At 39.1% G+C, this 24,660-nt stretch overlaps 1 protein-coding gene across 1 annotated transcript in view; it reads right to left on the reverse strand.

Moving 5' to 3' along the window:
- Positions 1-959: 959 nt before the first annotated feature.
- foxo1b (forkhead box O1 b) overlaps positions 960-24,660 on the reverse strand; it is a 28,941-nt gene continuing 5,240 nt past the window's right edge. Inside the window, exons 2-5 of the mRNA XM_053241403.1 lie at positions 6,028-6,219; positions 4,132-5,213; positions 2,606-2,638; positions 960-2,506 (exon numbers count right to left, since the gene is read on the reverse strand). Of these exons, the coding sequence (XP_053097378.1) occupies positions 2,464-2,506; positions 2,606-2,638; positions 4,132-5,213; positions 6,028-6,219 (1,350 nt within the window). The 3' untranslated portion in view covers positions 960-2,463. The remainder of the gene's footprint in view (positions 2,507-2,605; positions 2,639-4,131; positions 5,214-6,027; positions 6,220-24,660) is intronic.

Raw genomic sequence — 24,660 nt, forward strand, 5'->3', positions numbered from 1 at the left:
CTCTGCTGTCGTTCGTGTCTCTGTAATCACATGAGATGGGATGATGGCGGCTCCTGGACCTCCTGCGGTGTGTCAGCCTGTATTTACGTGTGTTAAGGTGTGTGTGTGTGTGTGTGTGTGTTAAGGTGTGTGTGTTGATATAAAGACCCCCGAGTGAGAAGCAGACCCCCAGGCGAGCACTTTTACATTCAGAGGTCCTTGCTAATGGACGGAGCAGTGTGCAGAGACACACACTTCACGTCCTGTCCCTCTTTCTCTTCATTTTCACATCTCTCGCTGCGTGGCTCTTTAACACACGCCGTATGTGGCCTTCTGTAATATATGATGTTTATGATAAACACCCATGGTCACATGATCAACGCAAACGTGTACACTCGGGTCCAAAAGTCTGCATCCAGTATCAAGAGCTGTTTTTATTTCATTATTCATTGTTCAATTAGCACTTTGTCCAATTCTCCATTAGTTACTTATTAACTACTGACTTGTTAACACATAAAAATACTTCAGTTAAAATCATTTTAATTACACGTGGACACTGTGCAGCTTTTACTCACGCATCATTTCGACTCACTTTTAATGAAGATTTTGAAACAATAAATATAATTTCTGTCCTATTTTTAACCCCTTGTTTGTTACACATCAACAATAAAATGTGTATGATACATACTACATAGGTTTATTATTTACATTCTAACTATGATATGCATACATTTTTACATTTTTACATCTAGATTTTATTCAATATTTTCTTTATTTAGTCTACTTTATTCTTATGTGTATTTATGCCTTGTGTTTTATTTATGCTGCTGGAACACACTAATTTCCCCTTGGGATCAATAAAGTGTTATCTTATTTATTTTATCTTATCTTAATAAGTGTGTTTCTGGAGATTTAATTCTGTGGGAATGAAATGTACGGCATCACAACAATTTAAGAAAACGTTCTCACACACAAAGAAATAAATCCAGAGACTCGTTTATTTCATGAGATCATTTATGTAGGTCAGGAATTTACAGAACAACTTAGTCTCAGTAAAATGTCTCAGTTGAATTACAGCTCAGCGTTGGTCATCAACGTCACTGGATTTGCGTCCTACAGGCACTTTGATCTTTTACACAATTTTTGTAAAAAAAAAAAATTCCAGGTAGTAAAGACCAGAACTCCGGCCGCTTAATTAACATCCGATTCATCAACACGCTTACAATGAAGTTAAGACATTTTACACAAATTATAAACATACGATTCAAATGACTTTAAAAAAAAACAGGAACTTAATACAATAACACTACACCTACTGCAAATCCACATAACGCAATAATGTTCAAAATTATTATCTACATATTTATGAGAAAGAAACAGCAGTGCTCAATCTCTCAGTGCCACCGAAGGTTTTTTGGTCAGAAATAAATAGATGAAATAATAAAAAAAAAAAAAAAAAAAAAAAAAAAAAAAGAAAATCTCCCAGTGTTTTATAATACACAGTGTGAATTAAATATCAAATAGATTGTTTATAAACGACATTACATCATAAAACCGTGGGTTTTTTCCCTCATTGTTCTTTCTGCTTATAAAAAAAATGAAGAACTATGCAACTTCAGAGGCACGATAAAGAAATAAAAGTGTGTGTGTGTGTGTGTGTGTGTTTTATAAAGATTTACATTACAGGGACTGAAGATGTCGCGAGGACAAACGTCCAGCTGCACCAGTTCAACTTAAGCTAATTAAAATGTACAAAAAACAACCTGAAACCGAAACCAACCTTTTCTTCTTCGTTAGTTCGAGTTCTTGGTGAAATTACTCACGATCTCCACTAATCACGTTTTTCCTCCATAATCTTCCAGCGACATTTTCCCACCTCTAAACGTCCTCTGATTTTTTTTTATTTTATTACATCACTGTACAACTGTGGGAGGGACAAAATATATCAACCAATCATTTCCTGTCATGTTTCACCTCCCCTCCCCGACACCTAGCCAAAACAAACCATCTGTTTTGTTAATTTTTTTAAAAATACATTTGCGTGTCAGTTTGTTGAGAGAAGAAAAGCGTTTGCGCTGAAAACAGACATTTTCCTCGTGAGAATGACGTTTCTAGTTTCACAGAATTAAAAAAAAACCGTCAGTGGAGTAACTGCAGAGAGAGACGAGCGTCTACAGCCGACTCCATGTTTGTTTTTCGGGAAACGCCCACATTTCAAACGCCAATCAATTTCCAACTAAAAAAAAAAACAAAAGTCCCGCCCACACAAATATGCAGTTTCAATCAGACATACGTTAAATCGCAGAAGAAAAATGTGTTTCTTCTGTTACAGGTTGAAAAGAGTTAAAATAAGAGCTGTGGAGAATTTGCGGTGCTTCGTAACTGCCGAATGTGACACTTTTAAAATCCGTAACATCAGCAACAGGAAACGATGCATCTTCTGTATTTAGGTTTTAAATGAAAGTCCGAATATAATCCGAATCTTCACACGGGGTAAATAAACGGGTGCAGTCTGTCATGGAGAACACTGGAAACCATGACATATGAAATGTATTAAAAACATTAGCTATGTTATAATAGTACAATTACGCAAAAAACAAAACAAAACAGTAGATTGTAAACTTACGTTATATCAACTGGTGCAAGTGCCTTCTGATCCCTGTAATGGAAATTAAATGGAAAATAAACAAGAGACATTAATTAGGGATGTTTTTTTTTTTTTTTTTTAAAAACTTTGTCCTATTAACGATTCGGTTTTTGTGTAAATTAAACACACGTGAACTTGAGGGCCAGCAGAAGGAGCTCACACGTCATTTTATCACGAGACGAGCCTTGAAATGAGAATTCAGGAAAAATCCAACGTCCAATCACGTTTAAGAGAGAAAGAAAGTGAGTTTAAAACTGACTTTAAGTGATTTTTAGTTCGGCTTGAGCTTAAGAGAGTCTGCAACAAGAAAAATAAACTCTAAAACTAAACACTGTGTGATTTAATTCCAAAATCAGAAGCTTATTTTATGATTTCTACACCACACGTTCCTTACGATTTCTTTCCAGTCAGACCTTTCGGTGTTTACTGAAACATAATATTATCATTTTTATCTCTCATGGAAACTCCCAGGCTGAATGTCCCGTGTCCTGTGGCTGGTTTAAGATTAAGAAAGGTTTGGAAAAGACTGACCCAAAAAAAAAAAAGTGAAGAGTGAAAACACCATAAAATATACAATCATAAAATATCACTTTACCAGAAAACTCTCATTAAAAGTGTTAAAAAGCCAATTTTAAGCGCATCAGGTTATAAAAGCAGAGCGTTAATTTTGTTAAGACCCTCAAACACACACGCACACACACACACACACACACACACACACATATATATATATATATATATATACACACAGTATAAACGACATGTTATACATTATATACAAGAAGTTATCTACATCTCTGTACAAAAGTCTCTTTAAAACCGTAAAACATCAACATGGGCTGGCGACATTCCGGTTCATTACATTATAATCTGCTCCGTTTTATTTAATTTTACTTAAAAAAAAAAACTTTTTTTAGAGGCACATAGGTCATTAAAAACAACAGATACATGTCTGGCAGATTATTATTATTATTATTATTATTATTATTATTATTATTATTATTATTATTATTGTTATTAATTTCGGAGCAGATTTTCCTTTAATTAATTAATTAATTAATTTTCCTTTAATTAATTGTAATGGTGAAAAAACAGGAAAAAAACAGACTGATTAAAGAAAGAAAAAGAATGAAGGATGGCTTTTTTAGATTTTGGGTTTAATTAAAAAAAATTTCTGACTTTTTGACGTTCAAAATTATGGACAAGAATAAACAGATGAAACATCTCCCAGCTTAAATATATTATACTTTTGAAAATAAATGCTTAATGAATGAGACTATAAAACACCTGTCAGTATGAAGTGTGTGTGTGTGTGTGTGTGTGTGTGTGTGTGTGTGCAGATCCATGATTTATTCTTAAAATCCATTTTTATAATAAGAATTGCGCTGAACTTTTTCTTTTTCTTTTCTTCCGGTTCTCAGCACTTTAATCGTGTGTGTGCTCGTGCGCTTGTGCGCGTGTGTGTGTGCTTGTGCGCGTGTGTGTGTGTGTGAGAGTGTGTTTACCCCGACACCCAGCTGTGTGTGTTGCTCTTGACAGCGGTGTGTGTGAAGCCCTGCTGGCTGGCGGCCGGGTCGAAGTTGAAGTCGAGCGCGTCTCCGTCCATCAGCGTGTCGTGCAGCACTCTCTCCACGTCACACTCCAGCCGCTCGATCGCCATGTCGTCCAGGTCGCTAGGCAACCGCTCCAGGTGGTTGTGATGGTGATGGTGGTGATGATGCTGCAGGACCGGAGGGTGTCTGTGGAAACCGTTGCTGTTGACGATGCAGTAACTGGGCGGCGCCGAATCGATAGCTCCTCCTCCTCCTCCTCCTCCTCCTCCCATGTGCGCCAGGTGAGGGTATGGCTTCATGTTGCCATGACGACCGAGATGTCCCTGAGGCAGGAGGGCACACCTGTTCATGCCCACTGCTGTAGAGGTGTGTGTGTGAGCGTGTGTGTGAGCGTGTGTGTGTGAGCCTATCGCTTTTCCTGCTTGCCCCATGTGCCCTTGAGCATTATAGGGAGGTAAGACTCTCCCTCCTTGCGGCCCTGCTGCCTCCATGGGGGGCAGAACGTCTCCTCTGGGCTCGCCGTCGTTACTCAGGAGTTCCTTTAAAAGCCCAGTAGGGCAATTAAACTGCCCTATGTAGGGGTTATAACCCGCCACCTTGCTGTCCGACAGAGTCTGGATGGTCATAGCGTTAATGCTCACGCCGCTCTGCCACTTGTGGAAGTCCTGGCCTGCGCTGTAGGGAGCGTACTGAGCGCTCGGAGCGTCTGAGCTGCTCTTGGGCGAAAGCAGGTTCAGATTATCTAACAGGTTCTCCATCATCAGGTTCTTGGAGCCGAAAGAGCCGGTCACCTCGGACAGACTCGGCAATTTGGAGGCTAATTTAGTGGCCTGGTATCCGAGGTGGAGTTCTCCTCCCTCGCTAACGTCCTCCTCAGGGAGGAAAGGTGAGCGCCGGCCGCTCAGCGTGCTCGCGTCCGAGCTGGCCCGCGTCCGGAAACTTCCCCACGCTTCAAAATCATCGTTACTGTGAGAGTTAGGACTGCCGAGCCACTTCGAGTAACCGGGACTGTTCGTGCCGCCGTCCAGGCCAACCTGCAGAGACACCAGGACCAGGACACGGCCAGCTGACATGTTAACACTCATTAATAATAATAACAATAATAATAACAATAATAATAATAAATTACTTTCCATAGGACAGTTTTCACTTTTACGTCTTATCTCTAATTATATTTACTCAATTTTGATCTTTTGGTTTTATTTATTATTTAGTTCCAGTTTAATAAGGCGCTTTATTTTCACTTTATTTTTACCTTTCCTTATATATAATTCAAAAAACAAATTTCAAAATGTGATTCTTTTTGCTCTATTTACCTTTTAAATAAAACTATAACATGAAAATATAAAAAATAACATATATACATATATATTATTGATACCAAAATTTACTTATTGTAGGTTTTGAATTATTATAAAAAATTATCTTTTTGTGTTTTTTCGCTCTTTTTTTTCCCACTCGCATTAAATGCCTTTTATTCAGTTTTATTTTTAACTTTATGTTACTATTTAAGTTCAACTCTCTTTAAATGATCCATCCATTTATGGTAATATTCAATCTTTTTGTTACAATTAGTCATCCTTGAGCAGTTTTACGATTTATGATCAATTTTCTATAAGCTATTTTTCCTCAGAATTTTACATTACTTTCAGGTATTTTTTATTTATTTATTTTACATATTATACGCAGCATTTGTTTACACATTTATTCCATTTTGTTTCGTGTCATTTTAGTCACTACGCTGTATTTAGTTTAGTGTTGGTGAAGTCAGCGGTTCGCAGCGCCATCATTAGCATAAGCATTAGCATTAGCTTTAACATTAGCATTAGCGTTGCTCCTCAGATTCACCTTCTTCTTAGCGGCTCGGCCGCGGCTCTTGGTGAACTTGCTGTTGTTGTCCATGGAGGCGGCTCTGCGGCGCGGGGATTTACCGCTCTTTCCTCCTTCGGGGTTCAGCATCCACCACGAGCTCTTCCCCGTGCCCTCGTTCTGTACGCGCACAAAGCGGCTGTGCAGAGACAGATTGTGACGGATCGAGTTCTGCAAAAAAAAAACACCAAACAAACAGTGATGTGTAAAATTTCTCCAACAGAAATGTGTGTAAAATATTAACTGTTTACTGTTTATTAATGTTTTTAGTTTTAAATGAAACGTTACGGGTGTAAAGAGACGTCCAGGGAACAATGCTGCAAAAATTTTTAAAAAACTCTCAGTAAGTTAGCTAAATAAATATTAGCATTCATTAAGAGTTATACATGTAGATTACCAGGTTACAAGTTTGCGCGGTTACATTTCGCTCGCTAACGTCACACAGTATGATAGCTAGCGTGAGCTACACAGATGTACACGTATTTAACACGAATTATTACGCAAGACAGCGTTAAAGCTAAAACATTACTAGCCACGTGCTCTATTCCAGAGGAACGCTATTTATACACACACACACACACACACACACACACACACACACATACCTTACACTCACTCACACAGCTGTCTTTTACACACACACACACACACACACACACCTTACACTCACTCACACAGCTGTCTTTTACACACACACACACACACACACACACACACACTGTCTTTTGCACTTTTTCCGCTCACACCCAGAACAGAAGCAGTGCAGGAGACACTGACTTGGGGAAAAAAACAAAAACAAAAACAAAAACAAAAAAAAAAAAAACAATGAAAAACAGGAAGGGAAATTAAAATAAAGTTTAAAAAAATGCCATAAAACTGAATAAAAGAAATTTAATATGAAGTATGAAGTAAAATAAGTTCATAAAAAATAGTAATTAAACATTAGAGTATCAACAAAAATGAATAAACATTAAATATAAAGTAAAAACCTTAATAAGAAAATAAATTAATAAAACAGCAGGGTTCAAAAATAAAAATGTATAAAAATGAATAAAAGATATTTACTGTGAAGTAAAAAAAAAAAATTAACAAGTTAATAAAAGGTGGAAGTAAAAAATAATAAAATAAATATGCCTAAAAATAAATAAAATAAATTTAAAACAAAGTAAAAAAAAAGTAAAATAAGTTCATAAAGTCAAAGGAAAAAAATATAATGGATAAAAATCAATAAAAATATTGAATAAAAATAAGAAGTAAAATAGTTCAATAACGCAATAAAAACCATCTGTGAGACTGAGCTGAAGTAAAAACACACTGTTATTGTTGTTGTTCTTTATTATGATGACGTGAGGAAGGACGTGAGTTTTCGTGTCAATCGTCGCAGGACAAAACCGTCTCATGAGAAAAACAGCAGTGGAAGAGACGCGAGTGTTTACGGAAAACACGGCGTGCCGTTAGAAACGCAGGATTCCCTCGTATCTGCTCCATCAGAATGAGGGCGCGAGGGAAGATCACATGATAACGTTACCGTAGAAACCATGAGAATAACGTAGAGGACGAGTTTAACCCCAGCACGCCGTCCGACCCGCAATCACACCCCAATCACGCAGAGATATTTAACATTTAATACGCAGCCAGAAACACGGATAAACAGACGTCCTTCAGTCGTACACTTCCGTTTGATCATAAGTGCACAACATTTATTCACAGCTTACGATATCCTCAAGATACTGCACTTAAGAAATGACCTTTTTTAAAAACATTCGTCTGAGAAGGACACACGAAACGCTGCCTACGTAGGGAGCCTACTGCCAAGAGGACTTTTATTTAGAGAAGGAGAAATGCTTTAATACGCCTGTAATAGTGATGTGCATCTGTAAAATCACCTGGAATTTAATTCAAGAATGGAATTGCTGCACTTGAATTTTAGACACTTTCAAAAATAAAAATAAAAAACACAATGGGAAAAGTTTTAGGGGAAAAACTAAAATCTTCAGGGCTGCAAAAAAACAAAAAGTCGAATATTTATATGAATTATTTCACACACAATCGACTAAACGGCTTGAATTTCACTCGCCATTCGATTAGAGGATCACTCTAATCACTATTCCCTGTTACACTAGAACAATTTCAGTGAAAATTACTTACAAATAAGGAATTTGGTAAGATTTTTTTTAAAAAAATAAAAGCACATGAAACTTGAATTTGTAGATTTTTTATTTAAACAGATTTTTTTTCTACCTCTTTATCCAAACTGGACAAAAAACAACAGACGTTCATCATCATTAAGCAGGCTTAAAAACATTAAAAATTAAACGTCACCAGCCTCCACCATATTTTACTACTACATCGAAAAAACTACGAGACTCCCAGAGTTTAGTGAATTTCACTCACTGCTTTACGACTTTTTATTTTAATCCTCGAGCTGTTATGAAAAGTTTCTCTGCTTTGGGCAGACTGCACTGTACTGCGTTTTTTTTTTTTTTTTTTATTTACTTACTTTCCTCGGTAAAACTATCAGTGTTTTAGATTTGGCTTTTTTATACCTCGATTGTTGCCGCTATCGTCTGAAGTTTAAAGACAGAGAGAGAAAGCTTCTTGGACTCGTCGTAAGAAGCCTGCATGTCTCCGAGAAAAGTGTTAATCTGCTTTGTTGTGTTATTTAAAACTTTTAGAAACAGTGTTTGGCCTGAACACAGTTTTGCGCGCAGTGCTGTGTGGTGCAGCAGTAACAGCGCTTCATGCCCCCGGTGGCGTCACTGTGGTATTACAGTCTGTACAGAAATAAACGGTTCTGTTATTGGTCGAGTAAACAGCTATTCGAATCTAAAGATCCACACTGTTAATTTTTCATACTCGACATTACGAATGTACGATTGCTGTTGTAGTTTTTACTGTCAATTTCTTCTGTCGATTTTCATCAACTTAATCTAGACTATTATTTCATCCAATAAACTAAAGCTAAATGCTAAAAGCTGTTGAAATTATTATTGACCAAAACGGATTTTCCCCTAAACGTAACTAGCGAACAGAAATCCTTAATTGTTTTGCTCATTTTTAACAGTTTATTTATATTTACATAGTTTCTAACAGTTAATGCATTTTTCAAATTCCAGCCGGTTTGGGTCACGGTTCCCTTTCTTGTTTAGGGAAGCCCAATCTCAGCCTATAAACACAGGAAGTGACCGCAGAGAGGAGGAAGTAGCTGGGAGAGCGGAGTGCGTTTCCTGTCACGGAGGAAGAGGACTCAAAAGGAAAGCTGAAATGACGCATCGGACCACGAGGCTGAACGTGAGGTCAGTGTGAGGTCGACTCCGCGCCTTTAATGTCTCAGAGCTGAAGGGAACAAGGACCACGACTTCAAAAATGCACACGCTTGAAATGATAAAGTCATTTATACGTAACTTGTTAGCTAGCTACTAATAACATAAACAGTCGCAAACATTTCTCGCTTCACTTCGACTTATCTCTTTTTTATTTTTTTATTCTACAGTATTTAATGTGAATTTTCTTGTATTTCTTGCAGTGTAACCAAAAATTTTAATATTCCCTGTAGCTGTGAGCTAACATACACATAGTTATAAATGTGTTTATCCATGCTACACACACACACACACACACACACACACACACACACACACACACACACACACACACACACGCACCCTTTGAACCCAGTACCCTTGTTCCCTCTTGGCAGGAAAACCCTCCCCTTTCCTGTCTCTCTCTTTTTAACCTCTTACCCCTTTAAGCTCTCTCTCTCTCTCTCTCTCTCTCTCTCTCTCTGCATGTTCACTCATTTTTTTTCTTTTTATTTATTGTTTAAACTCCTGATCAAACACTGTTATTTATCTTGGTTCTTTTGAAAATGTCTTCATTCCTTCACAGGCTGTAAATAAAACTTTTAACTTCCTACTAATCTCATAATTCTGTTCAACAAGCAAATGATTGTTTGATTTATATATTATGATAACATTATTATTATTATTATTATTATCTTTCCTTCTTTAATTAGCAATAGTAGGTAAAATATGATAAGATATAAAAAACATGTTTAAAAAAATCATGCTTTACTAAATACGAGATGAAACAAGTTCGAAAAGCTTTTGTGTTTTCATCAAACTCAAAAAAGGGTGAAAAAAAATTTGACTTCACAGTCGTGACAGTTCAAAGGAACAGTTCAAAGCAAATAAGGCTCAGCTTTAATGCTAGAAAATGCACAATAAGACTTTGCAAAGATGCTACACCACAACAGGGTACAAACAGACAAGCTTATCAAGGACTAAACATGGAACAGGTGAACACAATAGGATAACAAAGCAACGACTGGACAGGAAAAGGTGGCGATAGGTGGAGACTTAAACAGAAACAAAAACATGAGCGCATGGCTTTCGTCACCATGACCTCATAATCAGTGCACAGGAATCGATGTATCTGTTCATTCAGAGTTTGAAGGAGAAGTAAACGAATCATCATCTTATAATTACAGAAATCCCGACACGGCGTTATTATAACTGTTCCTATGATTATGGCTCGAAGATGTATTATCTCTCTCTCCGGCTTTTTCCTGCACTATAGTACGTAAATGAAAAATGCTTTTCATTGTTGCCTGGTCACATTTCAAAATATTAAACACGGACTGCATAGGATTCCATCCTTCACACCTGTGAGCCAATGAGAGAGGAGAGTTTTTCAGTGGTATAGCAGTGTGTAATCAGGGTGTAATCAGTGTCAGGATGTTGTGGACCTGCACTCTGAACACTGTAAATGTCAGACGCGTGGGTGACTCAGTGCCCGAGCTCCGGCCTTCCCCCGTGTATCTGAGGCCCCGACAACGTGCACGGAGCGAAAAAAAAAAAAAAAGCCCCTACTGAACGCTTTGAGTCATCCGAACTGAAATGTGCCAGCGCAGGGAAAAAACTGACAAAATGCACAAAACTGCACAAAATGAGAGTGCTGCAAAGTTCACTTGCAAAAGTGACTCATGCGAAACTGATCAAATGTAGATCTTTATAAAACACGTTTAACAAAACTCGCCACGATCCAAAAGTCACTATTCAAATGCAAATGTACTTAATGGGCTGCCTGAGAGGAGAAATTTCTGTTATTTAAAATACAATCTTCCTCATCTGTTCAGATAATCAACGACAATTACTCGAAATAAAACATTACTAATATTTACAGATGGACAAATTAAAGGAAAAAGCTAAATAAATAATAAGTAAAGATGTTTATAGACATGTGTAATGTACCACATGATCCAATTAAGCAATTATTATTTTATTCCTCTTAAACCACAGCAACTGATCAACTGAACCGTCACACTGTTTCTCACTTACGTTATAGCAGCTATAAACATTCGCTCCCTCACCAGCTTCTCTTTATTCTCTCTCTGGAAGTTAAAAAGACAAAAAAAAAAAAAGCCGCACAAAAAGCGAGAAACTGCAAAGAAGCGTAAACTCCTCTGTCCTGAAGATGTCGGAAAACTGAAAGCTACAGCTTTACGTCTGACTGTTACAAAGCGCTGACACTGGAGACTCCTTCCATCAACATTAAATAAACATCTCCTTACAGAAAAGTTCACCATATCAACAATTTCATATTATTTTGAATCCGTTTATGCGGAGCGTCCGCCTTGCGAAGTCCCTGTAAGTGAGCTGTTACTATAGAAACAATAATGTATTAGAACAAGTGCATTAATATTAAAATAAAAGTAACTAAAATGCTGATATTTGTCGTTTTAATGTCGCTGTATGATTGTATGAGTATGTACAGTATTAGAGACAGCTGGACTCTAATATAGCTCATACACAGGTGCTGGAACAGTTACAACCTACCCTCTGTGTATGTGTGTGTGTGTGTGTGTGTGCGCACAAGGGAGACTAGTCTATTTCTGGTGAGGGACTGTGTGGTGTGTATATAGGAGGCGTGTTAGTGTGTGTGTGTCCTCTGAGCACCATTAACACATCTAGGACTTCTAACCCCATCTGTATCCTGTCTGAATCTCCTGACTGCACACACACACACACACACACACACACACACACACGCATATATACACACCAAACAGTCCCTCACCAGTTGTGAAACGATTAAAAGAACATTAGACAATATGGAAGGAACGAAGGAAGGAAAGAAGGATGGAAGGAAATACGGAAGAAAGGAAGGAATGAAGGAGGGAAGAAACAGATAGAAGGAGTGAAGGAACAGATAGAAGGAAGCAAGGAAGGAAGAAAGGGAAGGAATGGACATACGAAAGGAAAGAACTGATGGATGGATAGAGGGAAAGAGGAACTGAGTGTAACAGTGTTTGGGAAGCAGTGCAGAGTTGATGTGCTTTTGATTTCCTATTGCTACTGTTTTTCTAGCGCAGAACTGGCAACCAAATAAGGTCAAGAAAACATTAAAATATGACTAAACCGTTATATATCGGTGTGTGTGTGTCAGTGTGTGTGTGTGAGTGTGTGTGTGCTGTAACCCAGGGTGCACCTGGTCTGAAAGGTTGTTGTTTATTGGCTGCTTGCTTGACTGGCTGCAGTGAAGCAGCTGTATGTTTTATATATATATATCCTATCATATGCAAACATTAGACATGTTCGATGACATTTATAACACACACGACGTTATAGCTTCATTCTCCTGCAGACACAAGTGTACATTACTGTGCGTTACATTACTGTCCTGTGTATCGTAACGTTCACTCGTGTGGGCCGAGCAACACGACGGTGAGACTTTAAAAAAAATGACACTAATTTTACGACAAACACAGAGCTACAACGCAGAGGGTATTCTCCTGACTTCTGTACCTGGAGGGTGAAAACGGAGGACCTGAGATGAAACGACAGAGTGGAAAAAAGAAAAGAAAAGACAGAGAGAGAGAGAGAGAGAGAGAGAGAGAGTAGTGCTGTGTCTGCAGAGAGAAATGCCTCAAATGTGCCAAACTTCAATGATTTAACCACTTCCTTCTGCGCACATCCTTTATCTCTCTCTCTCTCGCTTTCTTTCTCTTGCTCTCTTTCTTTGAAGTTTACAGCTAAAGGTGCGGTCACACTTAGACGAGGTGGAACAGTGTGAGTGTGTGTGTGTGTGTGTGTGTGTGTGTGTGTCAGTCAGTTATACAGTAATTGAGTGTGTGAATGTTACAGTGAGCGGTGTAAGGCATGTGATTTGCAGAAAGACAGCTCTGTCAGGGGTTCTCACACACACACACACACACACACACACACACGCATGCCAGGATTTGTGTTTTCACACAAGCATGTTAATCATGAAATACGGATATTCATTTATCCGAATCATTGTGCGTGTTTGTCTTTTTTTTCTTTCGTTTATTAATTTCCTCTGTTCTGCTGTAGGAACAATGTTCCTAAAAAGTGACAGGAAATAAAAGCGAAGTTTAACTTTAACTTTGACAGATAGACAGACAGTGAGACAGACAGGAAGTCTCTGTACTGACTGACAGCGAGCTGACCAATCAGAACGCAGTATATCCACAGAGTCGTGGAATAAAGTGTGTTACTCTCCAGATTAGACCCAGCGAGAGACAGACAGAAATGTGGAATCCCACAGGCCTTGTTAGAGAGAGACGGCTGTTTATCTGTCCATGCGTCAGTTCAGGAAGAGCTGCTGCTGACTGATAGCGTGACCCGTCTGCCCTCCAACATGCCACACTCGCTTCAGCGTACTTCACTACGCAGCGATATTCTATCTCACTGACCTACAGTCCATCTGTGGACTTTTTTTTATTTTTTACCAACCAATACAGACTTTATAATACAATTCATTTTAAAGAAATCTGAACGACCACAGTGTTCCCTTACTTTAAGACATGTTCGGCGTTTTGGAGCTAGCAGGCTAATTATACCTAACAATTATACCTAATTAAAGTAAATAAACACAATAAAATCTTCATGGACTTACTTCAAGTGACATTACTAGCCTATGCTCACGCTAGCGAGTGACAAACGTCGCGTGTGGTTTGTCTCTTGTGGCTATGTAGCAACCGCTACTACTAGGGCGTGGCCTGTCCAGCGTTTTCAGTTGATGAATAACAGTACGGAATATAAGTTGGTTTACATGTTACATCCTTGGCTCTGTACAAGCTTCATTCTCAGACTGGATTAGCAAAGCGAGCTAACTGTACTAGCTACGCACCCTTACCAAAAGGCACCAACGATCTCTGCTACTTCTTTCCGAACTTTATGTTTTTTCGTAATGCCTCTATAGACATTTAATGAGAAGTCGTATACAACAGCTACGCGGTTATAAGTTTTTCTTCCATTTTTACATCAAACAGTAAAGAAAAACTAATTGCAGGTAGGAAGCAAAGGCGTGAGTCGGGAACGGAGGAAACGTCGCACCACAAGCGCCACAGGATTGATTCGAGGAATCATTCGAGCAAATCATTTGGATTTATCGCTTTACTGTGTCAAAGCTAATTTAATGTAAAGTTAAGTTCCTTAAGCTCAATTTATAAATAAATAAATAAATATGTAAAATAGCAAGGATTAAAACAGAAATGTACTAATATCTGAATCAATTCCTGTTTAAACTCCAATTTTTAAAACTTCAGGAGGTGGGTGAATGGGTGCAATGCAGGAAAAAAAAAAAATCAAGTCTAGTCGTCCAAAATGGCCGCCGTCATAACATTCCACATACATACTACAATTAATAAGTTTACGTGAAACAGATTTCTGTCACTTGTTAGCAACATTAGCCTTGTTCTACAGTTCTACAAAAACGCTATGGTGTATGCTGTTTTATGAGGAATTTCCAAAAACCAAAAAATGTCTCAAATATGGCCGAATCCGTAGGATTTGTGTTAGGGATTGATGCTAAGTGTAAAAACATGTAATTCAAGTGTAATTCTAGTTATTCTGAGTCTTTTTTTTGGTTATTTAACAACATATCTGAGGTAAATGTTGATGTTCCGGATAATTCCGTATCATTTCCATGGTTGCTATGTGTTTATATGTGTGTACAATCAACTTTGTGCTAGTTTTTGGCTGGCTGATACTGTGTCAACAGCTTTAACCACTTGTATGACAAGTGTGTGTATGTGTGTAAAATGACAATATGAATCGTTTATTTATGATTAATTAATAGTGATATATAAATATATTAAGGCTGCGTGATTTATCATTTAATCGCTAATCATTATTGCGAAATCTCTCACATCTATCACAAAAAAATACAGCATGAAAATAACTCCGATTAATCACGTCTCCAATAAATCACAATGGTTTATATAATAGTCACTGTATGTATGTGTCACAGTGTGTGTGCCCACAGACCATCACACACACACACACACACACACACACATACACACATGCACGCACACACAAAGGTCAAAGAGTCACAAGGTGGGTTTGACACTCGCTGAGGTTTATCATATTTTCATAACTGTATTTAAAACCACACCCTACACACACACGCACACCCACACAGTGTGAACAGACGCACACGCGCGCGCACACACACACACACTCACACGCACACACACACTCACAAAAAACATCTCTTCATTATGTTATGTGGCCACAAGAAGGTGGGGCAGGAAAGGTGGAGTCACAAAAAACGTGTAAGAATACAGTACACTTACTCACTCTCTCTCTCTCACACACACGTACACACACACACATGCACACACACACACACACACACACGCACACACACCGTTAGAGAAACACAGGGTGTGACTCAGTTGTTCCACCAGTATGAGCTGAGATTCAAAGGTGATGAATCATTACTGCTTTTGTTTACATTCCATCATCATCATCACCTTCATCATCATCACCTTCACCATTGTCATAATCATCATTATCATCATCATCACCTTCATCATCGTCATCGTCATGATCTTCATCACCATCAGACAGATAAACAAACAGAGAGACAGATATTTGAAGTCAGAAAGACAAACAGATTGAAAAAAACAAAGACAGACAGACAGAGACACACAAACAGACACACAGACAAATTCACAGACACACACTCAGACACACACACAGACACACAGGTAAATACAGACTCACACACACACAGACACACACACAGACACACACAGACACACAGGTAAATACAGACTCACACACACACAGACACACACACAGACACACACAGACACACAGGTAAATACAGACTCACACACACACAGACACACACACAGACACACACACAGACACACAGGTAAATACAGACACACACACAGACACACAGGTAAATACAGACTCACACACACACACAGACACACACAGACACACAGGTAAATACAGACTCACACACACACAGACACACACACAGACACACACAGACACACAGGTAAATACAGACTCACACACACACACAGACACACACACAGACACACACACAGACACACAGGTAAATACAGACTCACACACACACACAGACACACACAGACACACAGGTAAATACAGACACACAGACACACACACAGACACACACACAGACACACACACAGACACACAGGTAAATACAGACACACAGACAAATTCACAGATACACACACAGACAAATTCACACAGACACACACTCAGACACACACTCAGACACACACTCAGACACACACTCAGACACACACTCAGACACACAGGTAAAAACAGACACACAGACACACAAATACAGACACACAGATACACACACAGACAAATTCACAAACACAGACACACAGACAACACAGAAACACACACACAAATACACACACAGACAAATACACACACACACACACACACACACACACAGACACACACACAGAGCGGTGGTGTTTCAGTGAGATCTGCGTGAAACACACTGAATGGGGAATTACAGGAAACGCTGGCGGGAACCGAGAGTTTCTCACTAAGCTGGTTGTGTTCAAACAGACGTGCCAAGGTCACGGGAATGAGGGCTTATCTCACGTCTGATTCCACACGTCACGGCTTTCCCACATCTCACACACACACACACACACACACACACACACACACACACACATACTCCGCTTTCAGCAGGGGGACAAAAACACTCTATAATCCTTCATAATATCTCACCAGCTTTGACGCTGAGGCACTGTGGAAATAAATCAATGATCTGAATTTGAATGGTTATAATACCTGAAATGGTGTCTGTGAGAATTTTAATTTAATATGAATGTTTATTTATACGATATTTATAAGTCAATTCTACATAACTTTACAGCGTCAAAGATTTTCAGAAACACTTTCAAAAGGGAAATGAGGATAATAGATCAACAGATCATGTCTGTCTATAAAACATTTACGGCATTTTCACCGTAATCAATCTCACGAAAACACTCGACACATCTAACACACACCCGTTTACACATCATGATGACTCCAGGACGGAGTAACGGTCCAGTCGCTGGGTTCAAATACAATCTGCTTGTGATTCAGATGTTTATTATTCAGCTACTGAATAATAAACCAGTTTAAGCAGAAACAATCAGCTTCGTTCATCGACCTGTTATTACAGTTCTGTGGAAATGTTTTGGTGGAAAAACTGAACTAAAAATTTCACGTCAGCTACAATAAACACACGCTAACACTTTCTCCTTTTATAGGGTGTCATTACTTTGTCATCACTGAAACTCTAGACTTAACCGTCTTAATTTATGAATTTGTTTTGGAATCACTTTCTTATGGGTTATTAATATGAAAGAGCGACAGAACGAGTTTCTTAAAATGTTCATTAAATTGGAGCGTAATGTAAATAAATGATTTAAACTTGAGAGCGTAATCCGGATATAAAATCATGGAAACTCATCAACAATTACACGATTTAAAGCCGATCAGTCGAGGTTCACATGAGCGAGTCTCCTTATATGGAAGTTTACGCAAAGCCATGAGCAAGCAATTGGATACGGACGTTTTTCCCAACAAACTGCATTTTGATGGACGGCACATTTCTCGTGTAAACGCTCCTTTGAACAATTATTGAAAGATTTTGCGTGATAAATGAGGTCATGCATGGTGCTAATCTAAAGGCTATAAGTGTATCTTGTCTGATATTTGAGGAGTTTCAGTTGTTGAAGTGGCTCTGGTCCTGTCTCTCTGACAGACAGCAATTAGTTTCCGTTTCCGTGTTTTGGTGTTCCTCAGGGCTCAGTTCTCGGCCCGAGTGTTTTTTATTTCTTACACTGTATGACATTAAATGTTAGTTTTATTTTTTATAATTTTTTACACAGACTTCCCGGGATGAAGAAGACACAAACAGTTTAACGCTCTGCACGTGTGCCAACGGTTTAACACACATCAGTGAGAAAAACACTGACACCAGGGATGAGTTTTCTGACCCCCTCGAGGGTAAAAGAGCCCAAGTTACCCTCAGGTTGTGTATGTGTGTGTGTGTGTGTTTGTGAATGTGTGTGTGTGTGAGAGAGAAGGAGAGAGAGAGAACATGTGTGTGCTCTGTGGAAATGGACCCATGGGAAACAAACCGCTATAGTGTGTGTTATGGTTTTGCGTCCACACGTGCATGTGTATGGTACAGGAAGTTGTGCTCTAAGTAAAAACCCTAGAGACGTACATGTGTGTGTGAGTGTGTGTGTGTGTGTGTGTGTGTGTGTGTGGTATAGTCATAGAGTAAAAGAAAACACTCCTCCCGTCCCCCTCCCCTGTTTTTCTCTCTCGTGTGTGCTCATCACACTTTTACTGTTTTCACTCCTCGCCTACCACAGCACAGGTATTTGCCAATGATTTACTTTATTTTATTTATTAAAGAACAACATGTCATACTTTTTATCCATTTATAGTTACGTTTATTGTTGTGGAATGTCATTGAAACAAGTTAGCTCCTGTTGTCACTTACGTTATAGCAGCTATAAACAGTCATTCCCTCACCAGCCTCTCTTTCCTCTCTTTCCTCTCTCTCGAAATTAATAAGACAAAAAAAGCAAAAATAGAAAAGAGTTTTGTCTTTTTTTGTCTGTAACTTAAAGTTACAGCTTTACCTCTGACAGTTACAAAGCACTGACACTGGAGACTCCTTCCATTAATGTTACATTTACATATGTAGCGTTTGATCTGTTTAAATCGAATCCTGGTGTGTTTTTCTGACCAATAAACAAAAGAGTTTTATGATTGTGTTTCCAGCCTCGCCCTCTTCCTATACTTCTCTCAGCCAAAGTTTTGTTTTATTTAAGTATTTATGTATTTATTACTTAAATAAGGGACTAATGTATGCCTTAATATTCATAAAATTGACCAGAATAGCGTTCCTCATAGTGCTACTGTTAATGTTCCCAGTAAGCGATAATCCACCGTACGTTAATATTATGAGGATATTGTTAGCTAGAGCACTGCCCATGTGCATTATGGGTAATATAGATGGCCGCTCGGCCTCTTGGTCACAATAACACCGTATGAACGTGTGAACGTGTTCTTTGTGTTCTAGTAATAACACTGAACATGCTTTCCCCTTAAACTCTGTGCTCCTCGTTTCTATGTCCAGTGTGTGTGTGTGTGTGTGTGTATGTGTGTGTGTGTGTGTTTCAGGAGGGAGGAGGTTGTTAACACATGGTGTGTATTTTCCAGTCACTTAGCAGGAAACACATCATTGCTCATTGTGGCAGACGAGCTGCGCTGTTTTTACAGGAAAAGTTCAGAAATAAAAATAACCCTGAGCCCAAAGGTTCCACCGGAGCCGCTGGACACACCATGAAAAAAAATTCCTGTTTTTTTTTAAACATTAAAGGAAAAGGGACGTGTCGAGTGAGAGAAAGACGCGAGGATGTGTGGTGAGAGAGACACACTGCTCCGTGCATTCTCTGAGCAACGACGGTTCAAGGAGTGAATGATTTATACGTATTTAAACCGCTGTAGCGTTTCCTGTCGAACCCTTATATATGATTAATTCTCTATAACAGCAGCTCTGACACTAGTACAGCTTTATATTAATGCACTTGTTCTAATATGTTATCGTTTCTATAGTAACAGCTCATTCACTGGGACGTGTACAGCAGACGCTCCACATAATCAGATGAAAAAAGCGCAGGTAATAATAGTAAGTAAGTAAGGTGTAGTAGGAGAGTTTGTAAGGAGGTGAAGCTGTAACTTTATGTTTTCTGACATCTTCAGGAAAGAGGAGTTTACGCTCCTTCGTGGTTTCTCGCTTGTAACAAGCTGTGGGTTTTTTTTGTCTTAGTAACATGAAGAAAGAGGGAAAAAAAAGAGGCTGTGAGAGAATGACTGTTTATAGCTGCTATAACGTAAGTGACAACAGGAACTAACTTGTACCGTGGACGTTCCACAACACTACATGTAACTATAAACAGCTAAAAAGCACAACACGTCATTCTTTAAGAACTAAAAAAAAGTAATCGTTGGCAAATTGCTGTTGTATAAGAGGAATAACACACTTGAGGACGTGCTGTTATTCTGTTACGTGAAACCACTTCGTTAATTATTTTATTAGAACAGTGTAACGTGGAGTGTTTTATTACGTATTTATTAATTAACTGATGTTTTCATCTAAAGTAGTTTATGAGTGAAGCAGAGGTCTTTCATTTCACAATAAAACGCAGTAGATTTTTTAAAACTACTTCCTGAATTCTCATTTGTGTTTCACTGATTCTTGTTTTCCTCCATTAGTGCTTCCTGGTTTGTAATGCTGAATTATCCACTTGTCGGATCGTCTTTAATCGTCTAGTGGACTTCTGAGTTTTAGATGAATGTTAGATTCATTTTAAAACCCTACAGGTCGTGTCTGCATGCATTTGCATTATATTCGTTCTCAGTTGGCACAGAGACGATGAGGCGAGCCGGATGTTACACTCAATCACACATTCCACACACACAAAAGAGACACGTAAGCTAAAAAGTAAACACACTCACGGTTACAAAGGCTGGCATGCAGCAGGTATGCACAGTATGCGAATCTAACACACCTAACACTCATTAACACGGCTCCATAAATCATTCATTAATATTCTTCTCATTTATCTTTAATCAATAAACACTATTCTGATGGAGGAGGAGCCCTAAAAACCTGCAAACAAATCATTTCAGGTAATGATTTAATTAAAGCTGACTTTACACCACTCCTCATCGGGGTTAACACGATACCAAAATTCTGATTTTGATACTGATAACATCATGATTCTCAATAAAATATTGATACCACGGCTGAAAATAAATTTGTACTGCATTTGTAAAAACAACTAACTGCAACCCGGTCAGATAAATGTAATACTAATTAATCTCTAAACCTCGTCTCTGTGATGTAAAAATGATTTCTAAAGAAAAAGACATCTTTATCGTTGTCTAATGGAGGGAAGTGAGCGCAGGACTCAGGAATGGAGGATGTGTGACGTTTCCCCTCCGACACCTCCCGCTTCTCTTCCTCCTGTTATTGTGCCTTAAACGAAGTGCACTTAACTTTTTAAGTGAGGCCTAAAAATATTCACTTTTATCCTCTTTTGACATGCCTGAGTCTAGAAAGTGACAAACCCTCGGAGAATCTGAAGACCGTCTAAAAAAGACCAGGGTGGATTTCAGCTCCGTAACCCGGCGGCGTGGGGTCACAGGGTCAAACACGTTTAATTTTCTATACAGGAGACGACAAAGAGAAAGGAGGAGCTGGAATTAAACACCACACCCGAGTGTGTGCCTCACGTTCTCTCACATCTGTCATTACACATCACTCCGTCTGTCTCACCTGTTGCCTCAACAGCAACGCATATGTGTTTGTTTTTCTCTCTCTCTCTCTCACACACACACACACACACACACACACACACACACTTTTGTTAGCGTGTTGTGTGTGTGACTCATTCCTTCGGTATCCAGTGGGTTCAGTTTCCACACCGGAAATCCACTTCATTAAGTAATAAAAACAAACAATTCACAACCAAACAAGTGCTGATTACTCACGAAAATAATCTAACGATTTATCACAGTTTATGATTTTATCATGCTACAGTATTTTATTAAAAAAACAGCCAGTGCATGGCTGAAGAAAAGAAGATAATTCAAACCCTCCACAAGTGCAGGTGAGAATCGGGACCGGGAACAGGCGGGACACCTTAAAAAAAAAAGTCTGAACTCTCATGCAGGTCACATTCATGAACATGGAAGTACGGCTGGGATATACGACAAAAATATCATCACGATACTTGCAGATGTTTCTGTGATACACAGTATCTATATACAAGATCCACAGGTTTACTAACAAACTGCCAGCAAAACAAATAGTGCTGAGATCAATAATACTTTTATTTAACATCTACAGAAATATTTAGTAAGAAATTCTAATATCATTATCATGCCAATCAGGGTTTATACTTGTCAGAAGAACCTTTTAGTGTATACTATATGGCCAAAAGTTTGTGCACCCCTGACCATCACACCCATATGTGCGTGTTGAATGTCTCATTCCAGATTTATTCCCTGTGTGTTTGCTGTTATAATGAGCTCCACTCTTCTGGGAAGCTTTCCACTAGATGTTGGAGCGTGGCTGTGGGGATTTGTGTTCATTCAGCTACAAGAGCATTAGTGAGGTCAGGCGCTGATGTTGGGATGTCGAGGAGGTCTGGGGTTCAGTCGGTGTTCCAGTTCATCCCAAAGGTGTTCAGTGGGGTTGAGGTCAGGGCTCTGTGCAAGACACTCGAGTTCTTCCACTCCAACCTTCACACACCATGTCTTCATGGAGCTCGCTTTGTGCACACTGTCATGCTGGAACAGGTTTCAGCCTCTTAATTCCAGTGAAGGGAAACTGTAATGCTACGGCACACAGAGACGTTCTATACAATTGCACGCTTCAAATTTTTTGAAAATAGTTTGGGGAAGAAGCACATATGGGTGTCGTGGTCTATGGAATTAAATTTGTGCCAAAAGTACTGAACGTAACTTAAAATATAACAAAAATATACAATGAGAAAGAAGAAAAACAGTCTGAAACTGAAAACAATGAACTCTGTGGCAAAAATTTAACATGGTCTTCAAATATCGCAAACGGGTACAAACAAAAATACCTAGAGAAAGGGTTGGATTCAGATAAAATAATAATGTCATGGACATCTATAAAGTCACGCTCAGTTCAAGAGGTTCGAAAGTATTTCGCATTCTCTGCTGAAAAAGACAGGCAGCCATCAGACGCAGTAAAATCAGCATTCAAATCGTTATAAATCTGACAAACAACAACATGGCTAAACATCTTCTCGACCTCTACCTACACTCACTCTTACACTAACCCTACCTCGACTTTCGCTGAATTAAACGCTGGGAAACACTGCTAAAAAGCCAGTCTGTGTGTTTATTCCGGCTTTATCCTGGTACAGCTGCGAGATTCCTGTAAACGTGTGATTGTACAACCAGAGGTCATCGAGTCAAACAGCTCGAGGCTCCGCTTGATAAAAATAACATACACATATACACCCACATACAGAATACACACACACATACACATACATATTGTTACCCCATTATTAGCACTGATCGCTCTAAATATCCGCTCCCGTTTCCTCCTTTCAGAGAAAGTGTACAAAACACTGCGGCTCTAACGAGCGCCACTATTTATAACTGATGCAGAATCGAGCAGAAGGTGAATTCCCATCCAACTCCGACTGCTTCAGCTGCTTTCAAAGAAGTGTTGGCAAAGGTTCAGGACATATTTTACACTTATCCCTTTACCTCACGCCCATAACTGCTTTTACTATAAAGAGGAAACGTTCACAATGTCCATAATGACCCTTTACTCCAAACGCAGTCCATCGGGTGAGGCGTGTTTGGTTTGCTTGGTTTGTTAGTTTTTAAACTGGAGAGACGATGCTAATGTAGATAACAGGTAATGAAAGCTTACAGCCTCCAGTTTAGCAGGGTCTAAATGTCAGACCCTTACGAAAGACCCCTGCAGTAAACCTCTGCCACATGTCTCAACTTAAATACAGATTAATATATAAAGATCACATCCTGTATAATAGTAAAATCATATACATGAACCATCACGTATATATCTGAGACGGAGCCAAAAGAGGGTTTATAAAGTCTCAGCATCAGGACACTTCCTAAAGCCCTGATTCACTAATATCCCAAATAACCAGCTCTAATTTGTGTATGATCAGTTTTTAGAATAAACTTAACTACTCTTTCTCCATCACTTAAATTATAGTGAGGGATTTGCTTTAATCTTGTGCCTGAGGTGGAGCAATCTAACGTAAGAGTAATGTAGCTGTTGCTGCTGGAAAATCCATCATTGCTGACCATCAGGATTAATCCCTTTTTAAAATTTTTCCCAATCACCACCCAGCAGTCAGCTCTCCCCATCATAAAACAGCTACCAACCACGGAGGGTGAAGATTAACACGTGCTTCTTCTGAGTCACCTGAAGCCACCACCTGCATCTTTTTGAACTTCTGCTCCTGCTGCACCACAGGGCGGCGTAACACACACTGAGGAAAGCGCTATCTGCCCTCTTCTGCATACATGAGCTCACAGATGCCCACGAGCGCCTAGTGTCGCTGTGATTGACAGGGGAGAGAGAGTAGGCCCCTCCCACCCAGATAGCATGGCCAACCTTGCAATGTATTGCAACTGAAACCATGGCAACCGGCAGGAAACTGAAGGTAGGACACACCCACAAGCCTGGAGATTAGAA

Source organism: Pangasianodon hypophthalmus, chromosome 17 (assembly GCF_027358585.1).
Source record: "Pangasianodon hypophthalmus isolate fPanHyp1 chromosome 17, fPanHyp1.pri, whole genome shotgun sequence".
Classification (NCBI taxonomy): domain Eukaryota; kingdom Metazoa; phylum Chordata; class Actinopteri; order Siluriformes; family Pangasiidae; genus Pangasianodon; species Pangasianodon hypophthalmus.